This window comes from Procambarus clarkii, chromosome 30, assembly GCF_040958095.1.
Source record: "Procambarus clarkii isolate CNS0578487 chromosome 30, FALCON_Pclarkii_2.0, whole genome shotgun sequence".
Taxonomy (NCBI): Eukaryota; Metazoa; Arthropoda; class Malacostraca; order Decapoda; family Cambaridae; genus Procambarus; species Procambarus clarkii.
This window is the reverse complement of record NC_091179.1, coordinates 4,357,314-4,380,201: the sequence shown is the minus strand read 5'-3', so window position 1 is coordinate 4,380,201 and position 22,888 is coordinate 4,357,314. Positions and strand designations below refer to the sequence as shown.

Genomic DNA, 22,888 nt, shown 5'->3' with positions numbered 1-22,888 from the left:
CCTAGCTTTCACTTGGTGACAAGGGGGTTTAAATTAGAAGAGGCACAAGTGAAAGGGTTATGTCAGGTCAGTCTGGCCTGACTAACTGATAGAGTCAGTCAAACCACACTGGTTGAGATATGTTTCGAAGGTATCCTCATTTCAGATTGTAAACATTTTACCTGAGGAAGTTTTGCTCACTTTCATCATACCGTCTCTCACGAAGCACTGCTCCCTTTGTAATAATTTATATATAAAATTACCACTTTATTTAGTGAACATTTTTTACAAATGTATGCACTTATGGAAAATTATTAAATTGCAAAGAGATTCCAGCACAGAAGTAAACTGACGAAGAGCCTCATATTAACTGTTAATAATAATGAAAGGTGCATTAAGACACTCATAGAATATAGAAAGCACATAGTAAATAAATTCCATAGTTTGGTGAACGACTAGAATTAGCTTCAATGGCTCCGGTGTTTGTTATTTAATCAAATTATTAGTTATGATATTACATTATGTGGGAAAACGTTTGTTACATTACCGGTAGGTAAGTGCATAACCTGTTTAATATGCTTATATTTGAAAGATAGTAATTAAACAATACATCAATGAATAATATAGTCAGTTTATATTATACATTATTTATAGTTTATATTATATATTATTTATAGTTTATATTAGCAATCACATCCTTCTACTTCAGAGGAATGTCTGCCGTGCTCCGTTTCTTCTCCTCAGGACGAGGCTTTCCTTTCTAAGGTCTCGGGCGCTGACTATGGCTCTGCTTCAGCCACATCATGGCTAACTCCGGGGCTCTGGGGAAGTCATCAGAGGATCCTGGGTGACTTTCAAGGACCAAAAATATCTGAATATAATTATTGGTATATTCAGATATTTTTGGTCCTTGATTCCGTCTGTGGAAGTTGTTTTACTCCGGAGGGGAAAACTTCTTTCACCTTCCTTCTATGTAAGTTTCTTTTTTTCTACAACAGACGTGGCCAAACATTTACAATGCTAACCAACATATATACATTTTCTTCTGACCTCCGTGGTCATGGTTAGAGATCTGTTAAGCACATAGTTCAGTAACTTTTTTTTTTTTAGAGTCACAATCAACCAACATAAGTGCTGGATTACTTGGCTGCTTCCCAGCACTTATCCTGGAGAATTTCCATCTGGCGTTCGGTTCTACAGAAAAGTCTAATTTCAAGGCGTAGGTTTCTCTTCGTGCAGGTCGGCGTCCAATCCCCGACAGTCCAAGTGGTTGGATACCATTTCTGTCCACCATCCCATCCCAAATTATTATCCTGATCCCTTCTAAGTGCTTTAGGTTTAATGGCTTTGCGCTTTCCCCCTGATAATTCGTTTCCCTTGCGTTTCTTATTCTTTGGCTCAGGCGGACATCTTTCGGTTCCATACTGTGGAATCAGGACCTCGCTTCCTATATGGACCCAGCCTTCCTTGACTTCAGGTCAGCTTGTGCCTTTTGGCTTTGGTACAAGAGTCCAGATTCATCCTGACTTGGAGACAACCTTCTTCCTTTGTGGTGGTGTAAAACAGCTTTTATTGTTCCAGACGTTTGAGTGGTGGGAATTGAGATCAGTCATACAGGTGTTCTTCGGTGGTACTTCTGCTCCATTCGAGAACTGCTTGGTTGCTCCGGTTCTCCCCAAGGACGTGGGGAGGTGACGGCTTCATGTCCCGCTTTCTGTGCACTATAGATATATATAGTTTTATCTATACTTAATTTCTCTAATAACCTACTAGAGGACCCAAAACAGAAAACGGGATAGCACGTCACTTTCGCGAGCCGTTCCATTTTCTAGTATGACAATATTTTTTGCCTAGTGTAACGCATACGAGCGAAATGCAACATTCTTTGTAAGACAGATTGCCAGGGCAGCCAGGATATTCTGGCGTTTATGCTTTGTGTAGCTGCCTTGTTGCCAGTGGCTTCAGTGGCTCTGCCCAAGTTGCTAATTCTCTTCATTTAGGAGGTGGAGGCAGCCTTGTACCTGGCCCAAATTGTGTGCCGGCGGCCAGTTGACCCTTCCTATTTTCACCTCTTCCTTTTCCAGAGTAGGTAGTGTCTAGAGTCCTTTCAGCTACTATTGCTGTCTTTATGCCTTTCACTTTAGTTTTGCTATAAAGGTTCTCTTCCTTCTGCTTGTAGGTAATCCTCGGGAGCTAGGGCCTCACCTTCTATTGGCCAGGTTACGTCTCCGATGGAGTCAGATTCCAGGACCGATTCTTGACCTCTCAGGATTTAACTTAATTCTCTGTCTAACCTTCTTCATGGTCACCTAAGCTCACATTTGACCGGTGTTTCAGACTAGTTCCTGGACGGTGTCCCTGGACCTCAAACACGTCCCTATTCATCCAACGTTCAAGGACTGGTTATGGTTTCCTGTGGGGTATCAAGATTACCTATTAAAGGTTCTGGCCTTTATCTTGAATCTGGCTACTAGGTTCTTGGCCAGGTTAGTGCGAGTGGATGTATTGCAACTGTATATCTTGAAAGCTCATGTCTAGTCCTTTCTCTTTGACTGGTTAGCTTGGGCTTCAAAGCCAGTCCGAGTGTTAGGTAGCCAGTTCCTGGTTCTAATGGAGCTTGTTAGGTTTGGGTTCCAGGTGAACTGGCTGAAGTCTTAGTTGGTTAAGTCCTGGACATATTCCAACACACAGAAGCTACTGATAACATACAGAAGCATTAAGTATGCAAATGGTTACACATGTTCGTGTAATTGTGTGATTGAAAGGATGATAAAAGGAAACGCTCTTATTTATGCTTGCATTCAACATTAATGAAATTGCAAAAGCAAAAATTGCCATCAGCATCCACCTACCCTGCCAGAGAAGCTGACGGAGGGTTCTGAGGGCAAGTTCTGAAGGAGAGCGCCCCAGGCGTATAGGATTGTGGTGTTGAATGCCACCGGACGCCCTCCCGCCACCCACTGCCACGCCCTCTGCAACAGCCACAGGATCACACCCCACCCTACCACACTCACCAGCAGCGCCACCCACAACTTTCCTGCAGGAAGGCCTTGACAATTAATTACTATTTTCTGTATGTTGATGTCATATTATTAAATAATTATACAAAATTAATAAGGGATAATATTAATCAATAAAAAACGTAGGAAGTGCACTTCGGTTGAAGCTAATATTACATTCAGGTCTCTAACACAGTATGTCAATTCATTTAGTCTGACTCTAATGTCAGCTACATAAAAAAGTTTATTATTTAACTTCAAATTATTTTCTTATGTGACCTAATTCTTAAGGCTAAACCTGCATTCACTTCTTGGGAGACCTTAAAAAAAATTTTTATAGTCTCCCTCCTTCCAGATGAATTCATGTTTAGGTATCTATATATTAATAAACACTTTAGTGCACCTGGGTCGTAAATAAACGACGCGTAAATACCGGTATTTTGACCACTAGTTGCTGTAGCGTCGTAAATTTACGCGCAATTAAAAAATATTTGTAACGCGTAATGTATGCGCGTAACCTCCTTCCAGGTGAATTCATATTTAAGTATATATTTATTAAAAATGAAGTGGAGATTTAATAAGCAATTGATAAAATTAACTAATCCTAAGTTAAAAATATTTAGATTATTTGCCACGTAATTTAAGGGAATCAAAGTTTAAGTCTATACAAAAGTTTTCTTTTAACCTAATTTTCCTCTCTTAACTTACTTTTATGAAATTTAGGTGTTATTTTAGTGTTTTATATTTTGTAATAGTTATAAACCAAGTTTGCAAATTATATTGGTATGGCTAAGACTTTACGTCTAAATATGAATGTATTATACATATAATGTATTATGTATATCAGTACTCATACATAATATCAGTGGTCGCATTTAGGTGCTGAACATCCAGTTTATGTCATTGAAGCTTCAAGAATTTTATTAAAAAAATTATTGATTAGTTTACCTAGCTGTAAGTTCTAGTTATTTGGTTTTCACCAAATAATCCACAGAGCAAACACTCGAGAGTTTGCAAAACAAGAAACAGTATATACCCCTTGAATACTCAATTCATTTGGTTTTTAAACTTTTTTAGAATACTGCGTATTTGTGTAGTCGATCAATTTAATTCTGTTATATGCCTAACAACTGTGATTCGACGAACAGTTATAATAATTTGAAAACTTTATTTTAATATTGTGTTGTGCTCAATGAGATGTGAAAACTTTGTCTCCTATGTTATGGTAAAATTAATAATAGAGCAGTGGCTATTAGGGCAGATGGATTGTCATGCACATTAAAAAGAAAAAAGTAAAACCAAAGTAAATAAAATTGCTATGTTAATCTCTTCACTGTGTGGTAGCTTTAGGATAAATTACAAAGAATAAAAATTTAAATACTTTACTATGACCAAAAATCACTTAAAAAATTTACAATAAATAAAAATAGTGCCTCTATGACTTAGCTGAATAACACAGTGCAAAAATATAAAGACAGAAAAGTGAACGTTACATTAAGATAAAAATAAATGGTGCTGGAATACTATGAACAAGACTGCATATATCTTCCACCACACAGGGTAGAGTGGAAGCAGGTGTCGCAAGTATTAGCACTAAAAGAATATTCTGCTTGGTGGTGGCTGGTTGGCTTCTATATATACGTGGGCTTGATCGTGCAGTCGGCGCTGATGTGTCGATAATTGCCAGCCGGCAGACGCAAACTAGCAAGGTGTTTGTCGACCGGCGTATGGCACGGGCCTCAATGCAGATGCCAAGTGTCCTGGGGTCTAGGGCACTAGGGTGTAGAGAGGTGTCCCTCTCTACATAAGGTATACCTTGACTCCTCTCAAGGTACACCTTGAGAGGAGTCAAGGTGTAAATAGTTGTTGTTGCTCTTGCTGTTAATTCGTTATTCCTGAACATGCAGCCGTGTTGTGGTTGAACATGCGATGAAGGAATAGGTTCAATCTCTTTTCCTAGAGAGACTATTGTGACACCTAAAACAATGAGAAAAATATCCCTCCTACTGCTATGCTTGAAAAAGACTGAACACAGCCCACTGGTGGGGGGCTCACTATAGCTGGCAGAATTATCGCCGATAATTGATTTAGATAAACCAATGAAGATGCGACCAACAAAGATTTTACCAATCATCCAAGTACCAACCTTGTTTCTATTGGCCCACAATCTATAGTGATATACAAACATCTCAGTTCTGGAATTTTGAGAAAGCTACCACAAAAGAAGCAAAAAAAAAAAAAAACATGCTTTTAAAAAAGTTTAAATTTTTATGACCTCCAGGCATACTTTAATTAGTTCAATATTTTATAATTGATATTGTACTGTGGAAGATATATATTCACGCACCTTAACTATAGTATCTCTCACTCTCTCTCTCTTTCTTTTTTAAATTGAGACTTGTGTTCATTAGGCAGGGAGCTCATGTTTCTCTACAAGCTAAGGGCTGTTATCATAAAATCCTCGTCAGCGCCTCTCTCTCTCTTATTATCATTATACAGTATAGTGAAATAAACCTTCAAATGGACGTATGAGAGCGAGGTATTTTGGCAACAGCGTTGGCTTGAGGGAGGTTATTGTAAATGGGTCGGAAGGATAAGCAATGAAAAATTCAACCACTTTGGAACGCTTTGCCGTCGGTGCTGTTAGAGTGGTAAAGTCCATTTCCTCCCGCTGGAGCAGACCGATCGACCCCGTGAAGGTGCCGTTTATCTCCACTCCCCAGGTGCGGTTGACGGCTTCGTGGACATCGAAACTGTTGGTCAGATGGCAAAGAAAAGGAACCTCAGTGTGAGGAAACAATTTATTAAGAGTTCTTGTTAAATTAAAGATAATGGCATTTTATTATAAATATATATATATATATATATATATATATATATGACGAATCTTCCCTGGCCTGTGGCCAGGGTAGATTCGTCATAGTCATAGTGGATTCATCGTGGGCCACGGAAGAAGGAACCAGGGCTACCCAGAGTGAGCATCATTGAGCATCCAGTGTCTTCGGAGGAAGACGCAACTGTACATAAGTGTAGTAATAATCCCCGCGTGCGACTGTTATTTATTTATATATGGTGGTGGTAAATATATCAGAAAAACTGGAACATTTGTATCCCTCCCCCTTTAATTTAACTTGTGTTACAGAACACACCCCTTGAAAGCCTCTACTAACTTGGGGCCGGATTCCCAAACTCTATTACCATCAGAGAAGAACCCGGTTGCGTCCCAGTAGGGTCGTCCCAGTAGCCGGTCGGCCGAACGGACAGCAAGCTGGACTTATGATCTTGTGGTCCTGGGTTCGATCCCATCGAACAAATCGATCAAATTTGATTCGATCAAATCATCTCAAGAAATCATCTCAAGATCATAGGGCCGTAACAATATATATATATATATATATATATATATATATATATATATATATATATAAATATATATATATATATATATATATATATATATATATATATATATATATATATATATATATATATATATATATATATATATATATATATATATACATATATATGTCGTACCTAGTAGCCAGAACGCACTTCTCGGCCTACTGTGCAAGGCCCGATTTGCCTAATAAGCCAAGTTTTCCTGAATTTATATATTTAAAAAAAAAAATTCTTATGAAATGATAAAGCTATTCATTTCGCTATGTATGAGTTCACATTTTTAAATTTGAGTCAAACCTAACATAGATATATGACCGAACCTAACCTACCCTACCTAACCTAACCTAGCATAACCTAACCTAAACTAGCATAACTAAGTCAATAATATCTGTTCCTAATATAATATAATAATAATAATTAAAATAAACTAATTGGAAAGAATTTATTGAAAATAAAGAAAATCATTCGGCCTATTAGCAAATCGGGCCTTGCATAGTAGGCCGAGAAGTGTGTTCTGGCTACTATGTACGACATATATATATATATATATATATATATATATAATATGTCGTACCTAGTAGCCAGAACGCACTTCTCAGCCTACTATGCAAGGCCCGATTTGCCTAATAAGCCAAGTTTTCATGAATTAATTGTTTTTCGACTACCTAACCTAACCTAACTTTTTCGGCTACCTAACCTAACCTAACCTAACGTTTTCGGCTACCTAACCTATAAAGATAGGTTAGGTTAGGTAGGGTTGGTTTGGTTCGGTCATATATCTACGTTAATTTTAACGCCAATAAAAAAAAATTGACCTCATACATAATGAAATGGGTAGCTTTATCATTTCATAAGAAAAAAAATGAGAGAAAATATATTAATTCAGGAAAACTTGGCTGATTAGGCAAATCGGGCCTTGCATAGTAGGCCGAATATTCACCTGGTTGCGTTTTGCGGGGGGTTGAGCTTTGCTCTTTCGGCCCGCCTCTCAACTGTCAATCAACTGTTTAATAACTACTTTTTTTTCCACACCACACACACACACACACACACACACACACACACACACACACACACACACACACACACACACACACACACACACACACACACACACACACACACCCCAGGAAGCAGCCCGTGACAGCTGACTAACTTCCAGGTACCTATTTACTGCTAGGCAACAGGGGTATTCAGGGTGAAAGAAACTTTGCCCATTTGTTTCTGCCTCATGCGGGAATCGAACCCGCGCCACAGAATTACGAGAACTGCGCATTATCCACCAGGCTTCGAGGCCCTGTGTGTGTGTGTGTGTGTGTGTACTCACCTAGTTGCGCTTGCGGGGGTTGAGCTCTGGCTCTTTGGTCCCGCCTCTCTACCGTCAATCAACAGGTGTAAAGGTTCCTGAGCCTATTGGGCTCTATCATATCTGCACTTGAAACTGTGTATGGAGTCAGCCTCCTCCACATCACTTCCTAATGCATTCCATTTGTCAACCACTCTGACACTATAAAAGTTCTTTCTAATATCTCTGTGGCTCATTTGGGCACTAAATTTCCACCTGTGTCCCCCCCCCTAACTTCTGTCTTCCAACGAAGTGAGGGTTAATTCCCATAGTCTCTCCTTGTAGCTCATACCTCTCAGCTCGGGTACTAGTCTGGTGGCAAACCTTTTAATCTTTTCCATGTTTAGTCTTATACTTGACTAGATATGGACTCCATGCTGGAGCCGCATACTCCAGAATTGGTCTGACATATGTGGTATATAATGTTCTGAAAGATTCCTTACAGAGAGTTTCTAAATGCCGTTCTTATGTTAGCCAACCTGGCATATGCTGCTGATGTTATCCTTTTGATATGAGCTTCAGGGGACAGGTCTGGCGTGATATCAACCCGGAGGTCTTTCTCTCTCTCTGACTATTGAAGTATTTCATCTCCCAAATGATACCTTGTATCTGGTCTCCTGCTTCCTACCTCTATCTTCATTACATTACATTTGCTTGGGTTAAACTTTAACAACCATTTGTTCGACCATTCCTGCAGCTTGTCCAGGTCTTCTTGAAGCCTCAAGCTGTCCTCCTCTGTCTCAATCCTTCTCATAACTTTGGTGTCGTCAACAAACATTGAGAGGAATGAGTCTATACCCTCTGGGAGATCATTTACGTATATCAGAAACAGGATAGGTCCGTGTAAAGGGCCCTGTGGGACTCCACTGGTGACTTCATGCCAATCTGAGGTCTCACTCCTAACTGTAACTCTCTGCTTCCTATTGCTTAGGTACTTCCTTATCCACTGGAGCGCCCTACCAGTTACTCCTGCCTGTTTCTCCAGCTTATTCATCAGCCTTTTATGGAGTACTGTGTCAAAGGCTTTCCGACAATCCAAAAAAATGCAGTCTGCCCATCCTTCTCTTTCTTGCTTAATCTTTGTCACCTGATCGTAGAATTCTATCAAGCCTGTAAGGCAAGATTTACCCTCCCTGAACCCATGTTGATGGGTTGTCACGAAATATCTTCTCTCCAGATGTGTTACTAGGTTTTTTCTCACAATCTCCTCCATCACCTTGCATGGTATACAAGTTAAGGACACTGGCCTGAGTAGTGTAAAGTGCGACTAGAACCGCGCGCACCAGCTGCCAGCTGGTCCTCCATGGAGTGCCAGCCGACAGGTGGAGCGCAGGTGTCTAGTCGCACAGGTTTTTGGGGGATTTTCAGGGAATTTTTGGCGCGTTTCGGACGCGTGTGAGCGTGTTGTGTTTGGGTATGTGGACAGGAAAGAGGGGAGGTCATGTTGGGCAGCTGACAGGTGGCGCGCGTCGCTCCCGTCCTCAAGTTTTTTGGGGGGGGGAATTTCCCGGAAGTTATGGCGCGTGTCGGAGGTAATTGGAGCGCGTCGCTCCAGTCCTCAGGGGTTAAGGTAAGTGCTCAGGAAAGATGAGAGTAAGTGGTAGAGTAAGTGATAGAGTAAGAAAATAGAAGGAAGATGGAGGAAGGAATAAAAGAGTTGATCGTGAGTTAGTGTGAAGATGAGAAGGCAATACAGCCTGTTATGTTGTTTTGGGATGGGAGCTGGATGGAGCTTCCCCTTCGTCGGGAGAGAGTGCTCTGGGCCATTATGTGGTTAGACAAAACATTAGCTCCCCTTACAGGAAGTCGCAAGTGCGAGAGGAGGGTATGAGAGAGCACCCTCCTGTGGAAGTTGGCCATTCCCTTGGACCGTTTGTCTAAAAAGGTTTTCGTTGTCTTCAGAGAGTTGATGTTAGTCCCACGGTGACTCCCCATACACTGAGGATTTCCGGTAAGGAGGGGCGAGGTACTTACTCCTGCCGACAGACAGACCCTCACCTGTCACCCATCAATCACTTCTCATTGACCTAGGTCGTTTCACTCCCCTCACACACAAACGCCCCGCCAGTTCCCTGCGAGACTTCATCCGCTACACACGCGTCATACAGCTCCATGTCATGGAAAGGCGAAGCTCTACAGCATGCATGAAATGCGGAGTGTTTTATATCCCATCACCGAATCAACTGTGTCGACTGCAATGCGCTAGCTGTGAAAAACCGCCCCTAGGACATTACGACATCAAATGCAAGCGATGTCAGCAGATTTTCTGTGATAACCGTGAGTGTTATTCATATTTAATATTCCACAGTTCATTTTATGGCATCCACAGGTGAAATATCGCGTGTAAACTACTATAGTGTGAGAATATTTTCTCATTCGAGCTATTACATTCCACACAGTTAAATATGTTCTTTCCAATTTCAGTTTACAAAACCGTGAAGTGTCCATATTGCTCACCCGCCCCGCGAGGAGGTCATCGCCGGAATGAAACTTCACATAAACGTAGGTAGCATATAAAAATACACTTCTCGTATCTGTATTTCATCCACTTGCAAGCGAACACACATGCATAATAATAAACATATTTTCCCCATTCACCCGTGCTGAATATCATTTGTTCCATTTCAGGTTATAATCCCTACCTCAATCGACGGAGGGAACAGAGCGACGTCATCGAGCCTATACCCCATTCCTCACACACTGAGCTAAGGAGTGCACATCTCACTCGCGGCCACCCCCCGCCCCTTCATCAAGCTCAGCCACCCCTACAGATGGGGGGCTACGAGACCGTATCGCCCCCTGTTAACACGATGTTACGAATTCATACCCACTCACCTGCTCAACCCCTTCACCAGGACATAAGTAAGTTATTATTACTGTCTGATTTCAGTCTATTTCCTAAACATATTTATCCACACTAGTCTGTTCCCATACCTCATAATATATACGCTTTCATTCTTTCTAGATATATATATATATATATATATATATATATATATATATATATATATATATATATATATATATATATATATATATATATATATATATATATATATATATATATGCTTCATTCTTTCTAGAGATAATATGTTTTCTTTTTTTACAGACGACACACCGCTGTGCATAGATTTGGCATCCAGCGACAGCTGCAGCAGCAGCAGTGGTAGTGAGAGTGACACAGCAGGGCGGACAGTAGCCACTTCCGGCTCTCACAGGGAGGGGAGGAGGACTCGTTCACGCCCTCACTCAACCCCCATTTCCTCCCCCAGCCCCATACCCCAATCAATCAGCGACAGCTATGACAGCAACAGCAGCAGCAGCAGCAGCAGCAGTGGTGAGAATCGTACCATTTTCATCTCAGACAGTGACTCAGACGACAGCTCAGCAGACCGTGACCTTGACCCGCCAGCGTCTGTCAATTCTGACTTGTTAGCACCGTCTGGCGTAGTAGCTGAGCCAGCGGTCTCACCCATTCATCTCGGAGGGGGAGGGTTATCACCACCCCCCACCCCTCCCAGCCCCATCCCTTCACCCCCTCCACCTCTTTCCCCCTCTCCTCCACCTGCTCTAGAAATTCAACCCCAGCTGCTGGATCGAATTAATAACTATAACGGCAGTTATGTCCGGCTTTCATTCTCCATACCAGAACATGTTAACACCTCACCAGGACTCTATCTGAGAACATACAGGGATTTTTTCATTAATGAGATACGCGCCCTCTTCTCTCCACGACACCCATTCCTCCTAATTTACCCAGACATCACTCTAATTGTGAGAAATTTAAATGTACAACAAGACAGGGAGGATAATCTATTGGATCCTATAAATAACGACGGCTTTCCCATACGAGGTGAGGGGCAGAGAATTACTCTAGAGGAAGTAGAAACTCTTATTGATTTTTGGGCTGATGAATTGACAGAGAAAATATCCCAGTATCTGGAAGCGAAGGAAGGGTCCAATGTCTTGGTTGAGCGGCTCACCGGGTTTTACATTAACTGTGGACAGATAGAACATCCGATAAGATTAGGCTCGCATGTAGACTATCCTGAAGGCTTGCGTGGGAAAAAATTGGTTTTCAATCCAGAGGGAGAGGCAGATATTTGCCTTATGCAGTGTGTTGCAGCTTATAAATGTTTAGCTAAGGGAATGCATCTAGATAATATTCGCGCTAGATCTGTGAATGCTAGTTGGTGTCTCAGACACATGAAATGGCCAGCAGATGTCAATTCTGCAGTGACGTTTGAGGATATTCACAAGGTAGAGAAAATGAATAAAGTAAGTATATTCATCTATTCACTAGAAAGAGATGAAAATGCCAGACGACAACGACACTACATTACACTAGCTAGGAAGGGAAGAGGGGGCTATACAGATGTCATACCATTGCTGATGTTGGAAGCTCAACACTTAGTATTAATTAAGGATTTTAACCAATATGTACGTAATATACGAGATCATGGTGATCGCATCCCGAGTCATCACAGCTTCTGTCATTGTTGTTTGATATCACTCCCAGCAGATAGCATGCAGAGTCATGAAAGTACCTGCAAAGTACATCAGACTCTCAAATTCTACCCACCAGAGAGGAAGATTACTTTCCGTAACTATGGACGGGGATATGGTCCTAGTCACATGTGCTTTTATGACTTTGAGTGCATGTTAGACCGCTCGAACCCTAAGGGAATGATAGAAACACGTCACAATGCAGTGGCGTATGCGTACATCATCATTGACAGACAGAAGAATATTGTTGAGAAAGATACTTATTTGGGTAAAGATGCGGCCAATCACTTTATAACCACGCTAGAAGCGTCATGGGCACGAATCAAGAAGGGGTTAGTATCCTATGAACTTCACATGTCTCAGCAACAGCAGGCACTATTTGAGACAAAAACAGCCTGTGAACTCTGTGATGAACCTTTTAACGGAGATGTAATCAAAGTCCGTCATCACGACCACACAGTAAGATTCCACAATTATCAAGCAGCTTACTGTGATAGATGTAATTTGCAGTGTGTAAATTCATACAAGTTCCTATACACTTTTTCACACAACGCTTCCTATGATTTAGGAGTAATCCTAAACGAGATGAGAGATAGACCAGGAAGTGAAATAGATATATTAGCCAAGGATGGATTTAAATTTATGAAAGTTCATGTGAACAACTTAAGATTTTTGGATAGTTTAGCCCTTCTCAACGGCTCGCTAGGAAGAATAGCCAAGGATCATATTGATAGTGGGAAACCTACCACATTCACTTTGGCTATGTTAAAAGGGGTAAATAAAGCAGCCATCCCAAAACTGTTGAAGGGTAAACAATCATTCTGCTATGATTATTTATCCTCTATGTCTGTGTTAGATGAACCACACCTTCCTTCTCGTGATAAGTTTTACAATACACTAAAAGACGAAGAGTTGTCAGAAACAGATTATAAACAGGCCTTAGAAATTTTTTATTTGGCTAAATGTCGCAACATAGGGGAGTATCTGCTCCTTTACCTCAAAGTGGACACAGGTTTGCTAGCTGATGTGTTCACAGTCTGGCGAGACACCATGCTTGCTCTCTACAAATTAGACATTTCACACTACATTTCTTTACCCTCATTTGCTTGGGATGCGTTCTTGCTTAAATCGAAAGTTCAACTTGATGTTGTGTCAGACCCAATGTTATATGATTTACTTCGTCGGAATCTCCGAGGTGGGTTCACCAGTGTGACGAGACAGTACACGAATGTGGAGAACAGGCACACAGGCTTAGATCTAGGGGAAGATAGTAGCTACATCATCTACTTAGACTTTAATAGTCTTTACGGGGCGTGTATGACTGAACTACTCCCTCGGGGTGGGATCCGGAAACTGACACATGATGAGCGTGACGTACTGCTGGAGCAAGGTTTGGAGAATATCCCATGTGACGGGACCAAGGGGTATTGGGTGTTGTGTGATACACTGCAGGTCCGACCTGAGGTAGCTAGGTATACAGATGAACTGCCCCTTGTTCTTTCACATACATGCATTACTGAGGAACACATTTCACCCTACAGTAAGAATATTCTTACAGAAGAAAGTCGTGGACTGCCTAAAAACAACACTAAATTAATTGCTTCTCACCTTCCTCAGAAAGATTACCTCGTTAGTCTGGACTTGTTACAGTTGCTCATGCGCATTGGATTAGAAGTAGCTAAAGTTCACGACATCTACGAATTCGAGCAGGAGAGTTACCTTAAAGACTTCATTGAAACCAATGTTCGTGAACGAGCCAGTACCAAATGCGCGATAAAAAAAAGGCTTTCAAACTCGTATCAAACTCTATATATGGAAAGAGTCTCACAGATGTATCTAAATATGGGAACAAACACTATTTGGTCACAGATCGCAGTCATTTCCTGAAACATGCTCGAAACCCATTCTTCAAGCGGAGTCTTTTGTTAAGTAAGGATCGTGTGATATGTACTATCAAGCAGAAGTCTCTCCTAGTCAACACTCCTACGTATCTGGGTTACCATATACTTCAAATTGCTAAGAGGCGACTCTATGAGTTCTGGTATGATGTTGTCAAACCTGCGTATGGGGATAAAGCGAGTCTGTTATATACAGACACCGACTCTTTCATCATTAAACTGGACTGTCAGGATGTGTTTGAAGAGTTGAATAAGTCTCCTCTCTTCGACTGTATGGATTTTAGCAATTTTAATGTCACACATCCATCCTACTCTAAAGCGCGAGAAGGTGAACTAGGATTGCTCAAGTCTGAAATAGGCTCTAAGATTATTAACCAGTTAATTGCTCTCAGACCTAAAACATATTCGTTCACCACACATGATGGGGAGCACACTTGTAAGTGTAAGGGCGTACCATACCATCTACAAGAGAAACTCTCACATGACTCATTTCAACACACTCTTGAAACAAACACTTCAATCAGGTATGTGTCGAGATCTATACGCAACGTGCAAGGAAAGATTTGTACATGTCGCAGTACCTGCAGAGGATTGTCAGCATTTGACGATAAACGCTACATTTTAAGCCCCACACAGTCCCTAGCGTATGGTCATCCTGATATTCCCAATAACAATGATGATGAGATGGATGTAGAAGTGAGAGAGGAGGAGGAGATGGAAGAAGAAGTGTTTATGGAGGAGGAGGAGGAAGTAGAGCAAGCACAGAGACTCTACCCAATATTCAATCCCTGGAGCAAACGCGATGCTACAGCTCAGAAACTATTCAACCCTCGCTAGATTTTATGTTGTACAATTGTTAGGTAGTATTAAGATGGATGCCAATATGACTAGAACTTTGTATACTAAATGAATAGGATGTTTAATATTATTGTTTGTGAACTGTAAGAACTATGATTAGTTTTAAAATATGATGTTTAATATTATTGTTTGTGAACTGTAAGAACTATGATTAGTTTTAAAATATGATGTTTAATATTATTGTTTGTGAACTGTAAGAACTATGTTTAGTTTTAAAAATGATGTTGCTGTACATAAAATATGTGAATAAACACCTGTAAATGACTATGTTTGTATAAATACCACCTCAGTTCCTTAGTTTTTAGCAGTCTTAACGAAGCATTAATCATGGACAGTTCCTATGATATAATCCATGAGGAACATCTAGATATTTTCAGAGAACCATCTCGTGTTATTATTGCTGGTTATTCAAACAGCGGAAAATCCTACTTGTGCAGTAAACTTGTAAGGAAGTATCAACACAAGTTCTCCTCAATAATCATATGCGGAGGAGGTTACTCTGAATTACGATCAGATCCACAAATTAAAGGGAAGCTGATCGAGCATTCAACCATTATTGATCCTGTGGAAGAGCGAGTAGATAATGACTCGCATATCTTAGTAATCTATGATGACCTTTTTACAGAGTCTGCGAATTCAAAAATCGTATCAGACATGTTTACTAGGGGCCGACATTTCACGGTTTCCGTCATATTGATTACTCAAAATATATTTTTTCCTGGTAAATATTCGAGGAATATTAGTTTAAATGCTTCTCATTTCATATTGGTTAAATCACGAGACCTGTCACAAATTGAAACACTCGGACGACAAATATTTGGGAAAGTGGATTCAAAGAAATTTGTAGAGTTATATAAGCAAGTTATTAGCCAACCCTACGGCTATTTGCTAGTAGATCTGGGCTCGAACACTCCATCTACGATAACATTACGCGGTAATATTGTTCACGAACCGCCCTATGAGATAGTTTACCAATGGTGAGCAAGAAAGATGTACTGGAACGAGTATATAACGATCCCTCATCTAGCGGAGGGCTTGGAGGGGTACAGAGATTGTATAAGGCCGCCAAATTAATTAACTCTAGTATAACTCTAGCCGATGTAAAGGACTATCTGAAAAGCTCTGACTCCTATACGTTGCATTATTTACAACCACATAAATTCCCTCGGCGTCGGGTGTTAAGCCCTAAACCGCGACTATTTCAAGCTATAGACTTGGCCGAGATGAGTTTATTGGACAAACATAATGATGGAGTGAAATATTTACTCGTATGCGTAGATATTTTCTCCAGGTACGCCCAAGTAGTACCCTTACGCGCTAAGGATGGGAAAAGCACCACTAATGCTCTAGCTTTAATTCTAGATTCACCTCATTCTCAAGGAGTGCGCAAAATTAATTCTGATCGAGGTGGAGAATTTTATAACGCCACTATGAAAAAAATGCTGGCAGCAAGGAAAGTACGGTTATATAGTGTATTTTCTCAGGAGACTAAAGCTTCAATCGCTGAGCGGTTCATACGTACTTTAAAAGGTAAACTTTACAAGTTTATGACGGCGCGCAACACTTTAAAATACATGCAGGCTCTACCAGATATTGTGAAAACATATAATTTAACCCGGCACAGAGGATTGAAGGGGAAGACACCCACGGAGGTGCACGCTCTATCCTCGCCCAGCGAACACGCCAAACAATTTGATTTAATGTATAAAAGTCCGAGCAAAACAAAGAGAACTGTCATTCCACGATTGAGTGTTGGTGATACAGTGCGCATCACTCTATCTGATCGCATTTCCAAGTTTAAGAAAGGGTTTAAGCAGCAGAACACCCGAGAGATCTTTACAGTTACACGTATTGATCGGAGACAGCACATCCCTTTATACTTTCTAAAAGATCTGAATGGGGAAGAAATTGATGGTGGCTTCTATAAACAAGAATTAACACCAACACATTTGCCTCAAACCTTTAATATTGAGAAGGTATTGGGACAACGCAGAGTCTCTGGCAAACTCCAGTATAAAGTTCGGTACGCAGGTTATGATCGATCATTCGATCAATGGATTGATGCTGCTGAGATATTACATTTATAATGAAGAAGCCCTTAGTTTATAAATACAAGGAATTGATCCAACTATTATCAAAACTTCAGTATTCCTCAAGAAAGCAGTTGATTGAAAAATTGAAGAAACCACATATAAATTGTTTATCAGAAATTTTTAATAACTTTTTAAAAAAAAAATTGCCCGTGCCTGACAAGGTCGTTAAAAAGTTGAAAAAATATAAATTGCTTATTCGGTCACTAGCCTGTAAGAAACCTTCTGTGTCAACTAAGAAACAGATATTAACCAGCAAACGAGGAGGCAGTATTTTATCCATTATTTTACCGATAGCGGCTAGTTTAATTACACGGTTGTTCAGTAAGTAAAATGAAAGCCTTTTATCTCGTACCGCGTAAAATAGTGGACAACCGGAAAGCTGCACACAGCCCTGCTTACCCCACTGTGAAAGCGGTTGTTCGTCATCTTACTGTCAAACCACCTCCTCCTCCTCAGTTGCATACCAACCCTTCCATAAAACATTTAATAGATTTGAAGTTGAAAGTGAGAGATCACGAATATGCGAGATCCTTGCTAAACCATTATGATGCTACTGGAATCGTTCGTTGGGATCTGAATGGAAATGTATTGGCTCCAGTATCCGGCATACATATAATTAATGACATTATACATAAAATGACTGTGCTTAAATCTGTTTTTCTACCGGATAAACTCCCCATTGCTCAACTGTTTTTCACACTAACATCTACATCGCGAGATTTATTCCGTAATACTACGGCAAGCAGTCAAGTGTATGAGGCTCCATCTGTTAAGAGAAAGGCGACTGTCAAGATTGATCCTCACAGTAAAAGGAAAGCTTCCTGGATTGTATATTAGCAGGTGAGTGTATATAAATGAGCGTGTAATGTGTAGATGGCTTTACTAGACAAAAAGCAGTCTAAGGAGATAGAGCGATGGACACTCACGTGATATACGCCACCAGCGTATCAGATACGCATTTATTCCCCAATAACATCCCCGCATCTTTCCAAAATCGATTGTTTAACCAGCTAGAATTAGATCCCAGGAGGAGTTATGAAATGTGTCTACAAAAATTACTCCTCCCCACTTCACATTACGTTATTAAGCGTGATAATCCTGAGGCATATATACGTGTAGACGTTACGTATGAGAAAGTGAGCGAGGGGAAATACACGCATTCAAAGCATTTATTATCATCTGATGTTTTAGCCGGAACTATAAAAGAAATTAATACCAGGATTAATACAGAAATAGAGGCCATATTTTCAAGTAATGCTAAACTGAGTTTTTTAGGAAAGTCATTAAAACAATTTTCAGCTAAATATGGAACGCATTTTATTAAATATGATTCTTCCTCCAATCGAAACAAGTTCACTACTGTGATTAGTGATGAGAATATTAGCTCTGCAACGGGGCATAAAAACATCAGTAGAGTTACATTATCATTTGGAACCGCTTTTGGGAAAGTGTTGGGCGTAGTTCCAGAAATAGAATATGACATATTCGCAAAACGTCAGTACGCCTCGAGTGTAGTTAACACATGTCTATTCCCGCCAATGCCTAGAGGAGGAGTTGATATTCTGTGTGTTTATTGCGATAGAATCTCTTCTACTAGATATGGAAACCAGTCTGTAAATATTTTGGATGTAATCTCCCTAAATGGAAGTGATAACAGCAACAATAAAAAACTATATGTGCGTCTTAACACTAACATGATAGATAGCGTCAGCATCACTATTAGGGATCAAGATGGTAACCCAATACATTTTGATGAACGTGGGTGCACCATAGCAGTCTTGCATGTACGCCCCGTTGCAGGAGGTATATAACACCAATGCTTTCCCGACACTCCTCATTCGTCTGAAACAAGCGGAGAAATGCGTGTCCACTTTATTCCTCCCTCTGTTGAGGAATTATACATTCTGTTAACCCCTCCTAGAGGTGGTGGGACTGATGATATACGGATTTTCAACAGTAGTAGACGTTATACGCGAGGAGGAGGAATATTTTCCTTTTTAAGCGGGATAGCGCGTCGAGCAGCGCCCTTTATCATGAGGACTCTGGCTCCAGCTGCGCTTAGCTTGGGGCAGAACGTACTAGACGATATTAATAATGACAAACAAACTTTCAAACAATCTCTTAAGAAACGCGGAATTGAAACATTGAAAGGAGTGGGGAAACAAATGATAGGTGGAAGAGTGCAGAAAAAGAATAAACAAACAAAAAAATTAGTAAACATCAAACGTTTTACTAAAGCGAAATATAATGATGTGTTGTCATAACTTCTTCTCACTCGGTTGGTGTTGTCTAAAGCGCGAACATGGCCGGATATAACGCTCTGGGCCTCCAGGTGCCATTAGAACACTATACAGCTGCTGTTAGTGAAGCCTTTCCTAAAGTATTTTCCCCTCGATTGGTAGAATCAACAATCGCCAGCAGACAAACTGTGGATGTATTACCTGTGAATTCTGGGGTCAATAATAAGTTTACAGACACTTATCTGGAATTCATCATCAAGGGAGTGAATGGTCAACTGGTGGATTTATCATCTATAGCTTTGGAGTTGACTATTGATCTAACCGAAGAAGATGGAATAACGCCTTTAGGAGATGCTAAAAACGCATCGTTGGTGAATGGATTATCGCAAACTCTATTCAAATCCGCTATTGTGTATTTAAACGAAACAGTAGTTGAAACCAGCTCATTATTCTCATTCTGGTCATACGTAAAGTTATTATCTACGATTTCTGGGTGTAAGGCTAACCGCTATGATAAACTGTCACAGTTTTTTAACCGAGTCGATCCTGGTAAAATTGAAGCTGGTTATTTCACTAATGCCTCGGCTAGTGAGAAGCAACGGATGACTGATATGAAAACGAGTGGCGTGAATACGTGTTTTAAACTAATGCTGGATGTCACATCCGTTAGTGAATACGTTTTGGATAATGTGGACATCAGGGTGCGGCTCGAACTTCAACCTGATAAGTGGCTTATACTCAGCGATAATGAACATGCTAATTTTAAATATAATATCAAGTCTACACGTCTATGGGTGGATCGGGTATTGCCATACCCTGAAGGATTAGTAGCAGTTAATAAAGCCATGGTGCAGAACAACTCTCCTATTACGTATACTTTTAATAAAACATTATACAAAACGTATATATTGGGCACAGGTCAACGCTCTATTACAATGGACCAGCCGTGGGGGACTGTTATACCAGAACATTTATATATGATCATCCTTGATATGGAGGCTGTGTCTGGTGCATATAATCGCAACCCGCTTTATTTGGAAAACTGCGAGCTTAGTAAAGTATTAATATCGCAGAATAGCACTAATATTGTCAATATTGGGTGTGACTTCCCTCATAACTGCGCCAAGTTGTATTACACAGCATTACAAGCCTTAGGCTTCGATAAAGACAATATAATATCTTATGACACATATGTGAATGGTGGAACCATACTGGCCTTTAATTTACAACCCGAGGATATCGATGACACCATCCCGATTGAAAAAAGTGGTAATCTGAGGATCGCTTTGGAATTTAAACGCGGAGTAGCTAGAAATAAAGTCATACTAGTTTACGGCTCTACAACGGGTGTGATCAGCATTAACGCGGATCGTCGCGTTATTTGCGATACGCGAGGATAAAATACTAATATGAATTGTTTGGAAATAAATGAGGCTATCAGAAGTAATTTAGGTGATAGGGTAGACTATCTAGGATGTTTCCTAGCTGATGACGTACGGAAAATACTGACAAAAATACATAAAAAAAGACCTGTGGTGTTCATAATGAACACTCTGGACTCGGGTTCTCGTAATAAAATGGGTCATTGGATAACATTCTATGTAAATAAGGATGAAGGTAGAAGCGAGATAGTTATACTAGACAGCTATGCCAATCCTGCAATAGGAACGTATTCAAGATATTTCGAAGAGTTTATGTCCTACTTCCAAGACTATACCCTATATATTATGAAGAAAAGGATTCAATCCTTGAATAGTTACTTCTGTGGGAATTATGCCGTTTATTTTGCATATCATTTTTGCAGACTAGGCTTAGAGGCCGCCCTGCTTCACTTTGATGAAGCGTTTAAATATGGTCATTTTCGCAAGAATGATGAAAAAGTGTTGAAATTCAATTACGCTCAGATGAAAATGCCTGTGTGTAAGCAAACATTCTGCTTAAACGGTAGTGATGCTGGGTGTGAAACGCTGTGTGACGAAGTTGGCTAGGATGATAGTGCGGTGAGTAATACTTTATGTTAGGATTGAATGATGAACACAATAATGTCTGTATTTATGTTTACAACATTGACAACAACAAAACTTATAACCTTTTCCACTTTCTACAGATTGACTGCTTGACTATCGTGTTGGGAAGGTTCGATGGACTGAATGAAGGTCTTTCTACAACTGTCTGCTAGCTAAACCACCAAGAAGAAGTCTTATTATTATTATTATTATCGTTGTAAATCGCTTAAGTGTTTAATAAAGAAATAAAATTTATATAATGTGTTTACTTTTCCCTCGTTATTGCTCTCACCATGTTGATCACGTTACGATATAGCTTACACATACTAAAAGGTTTTGCACAGAACAATGGTTGATGGTATGGGAGCGGGTGGGGATGGGGGTGGGAGTGATTGATTGATGGCTGACAGGTGTGGGTCTGTCGTATGTACTTCGCTCCCCTTCCTTAACGAATCCAGTGTAAGAGGACCCGCCGTGGGGCGAACATCACCACTCTGAAGACAACAGTCCCGTGTCTTTTCCATGCATTTCTTACAAACATCACTTAAGACCTTCCTGTAGGGGAGTCAATGGGTTTGTCTAACCACATAATGGCCCAGAGCACTCTCTCCAGACGAAGGGGAAACTCCATCCAGCTCCCATCCCAAAACAACATAACAGGCTGTATTGCCTTCTCCTCTACACACTAACTGACGATCAACTCTTTTACTCCTTCCTCCATCTTCCTTCTATTTTCTTACTCTATCACTTGCTAAACACACATATTCATTTCTCTCCTTCCTCTTACTCCACCACTTACTCTCACACAACAAGATCTCCAATCGTTCCTGACCACTTACCTTAACCCGATCAACTCTTTTACTCCTTCCTCCATCTTCCTTCTATTTTCTTACTCTATCACTTGCTAAACACACATATTCATTTCTCTCCTTCCTCTTACTCCACCACTTACTCTCACACAACAAGATCTCCAATCGTTCCTGACCACTTACCTTAACCCCCGAGGACTAGACCCGCGCGCGCGCGCGCGCGCGGGGTGGGGGACCGCACCTGCTCGCCCGCCACTCAAGTCCGCCACGCGCCAAACTTCCGGGAAATCCCCCAAAAACCCTATGTGACTAGACACCCGCGCTGCGACGTTGACCTCGCGCACCACCTGGCACTCATCAACATGACCTCCCCTCTTTCATGACCACATACCCAAACACAACACGCTCACACGCGTCCGAAACGCGCCAAAAATTCCCTGAAAATCCCCCAAAAACCTGTGCGACTAGACACCTGCGCTCCACCTGTCGGCTGGCACTCCATGGAGGACCAGCTGGCAGCTGGTGCGCGCGGTTCTAGTCGCACTTTACACTACTGGCCTGTAGTTCAGTGCCTCTTGTCTGTCCCCCTTTTTGGATATTGGTACTACATTAGCAGGCTTCCATATTTCTGGTAGGTCTCCCGTTTCCAGTGACCTACTATACACTATGGAGAGTGGCAAGCAAAGTGCTCCTGCACACTCTTTCAATACTTATGGTGAGATTCCGTCCGGCCCAACAGCTTTTCTCACGTCC

At 40.8% G+C, this 22,888-nt stretch overlaps 2 protein-coding genes across 2 annotated transcripts in view; one reads left to right on the top strand and one right to left on the bottom strand.

Moving 5' to 3' along the window:
- LOC123765602 (glutamate receptor-like) overlaps positions 1–22,888 on the bottom strand; it is a 46,759-nt gene that overhangs the window by 5,150 nt on the left and 18,721 nt on the right. The window contains exons 3-4 of the mRNA XM_069333574.1: positions 5,493–5,731; positions 2,832–3,016 (exon numbers count right to left, since the gene is read on the bottom strand). Coding sequence (XP_069189675.1) covers positions 2,832–3,016; positions 5,493–5,731 — 424 coding nt within the window. The remainder of the gene's footprint in view (positions 1–2,831; positions 3,017–5,492; positions 5,732–22,888) is intronic.
- LOC138370070 (rho GTPase-activating protein gacII-like) lies at positions 9,626–21,499 on the top strand. Its single transcript, XM_069333849.1, has 5 exons — positions 9,626–10,002; positions 10,150–10,227; positions 10,354–10,587; positions 10,835–11,499; positions 21,428–21,499. Exons 1-5 carry the CDS (start codon positions 9,843–9,845, stop codon positions 21,497–21,499), a joined length of 1,209 nt encoding a protein of 402 aa, XP_069189950.1. The 5' UTR covers positions 9,626–9,842.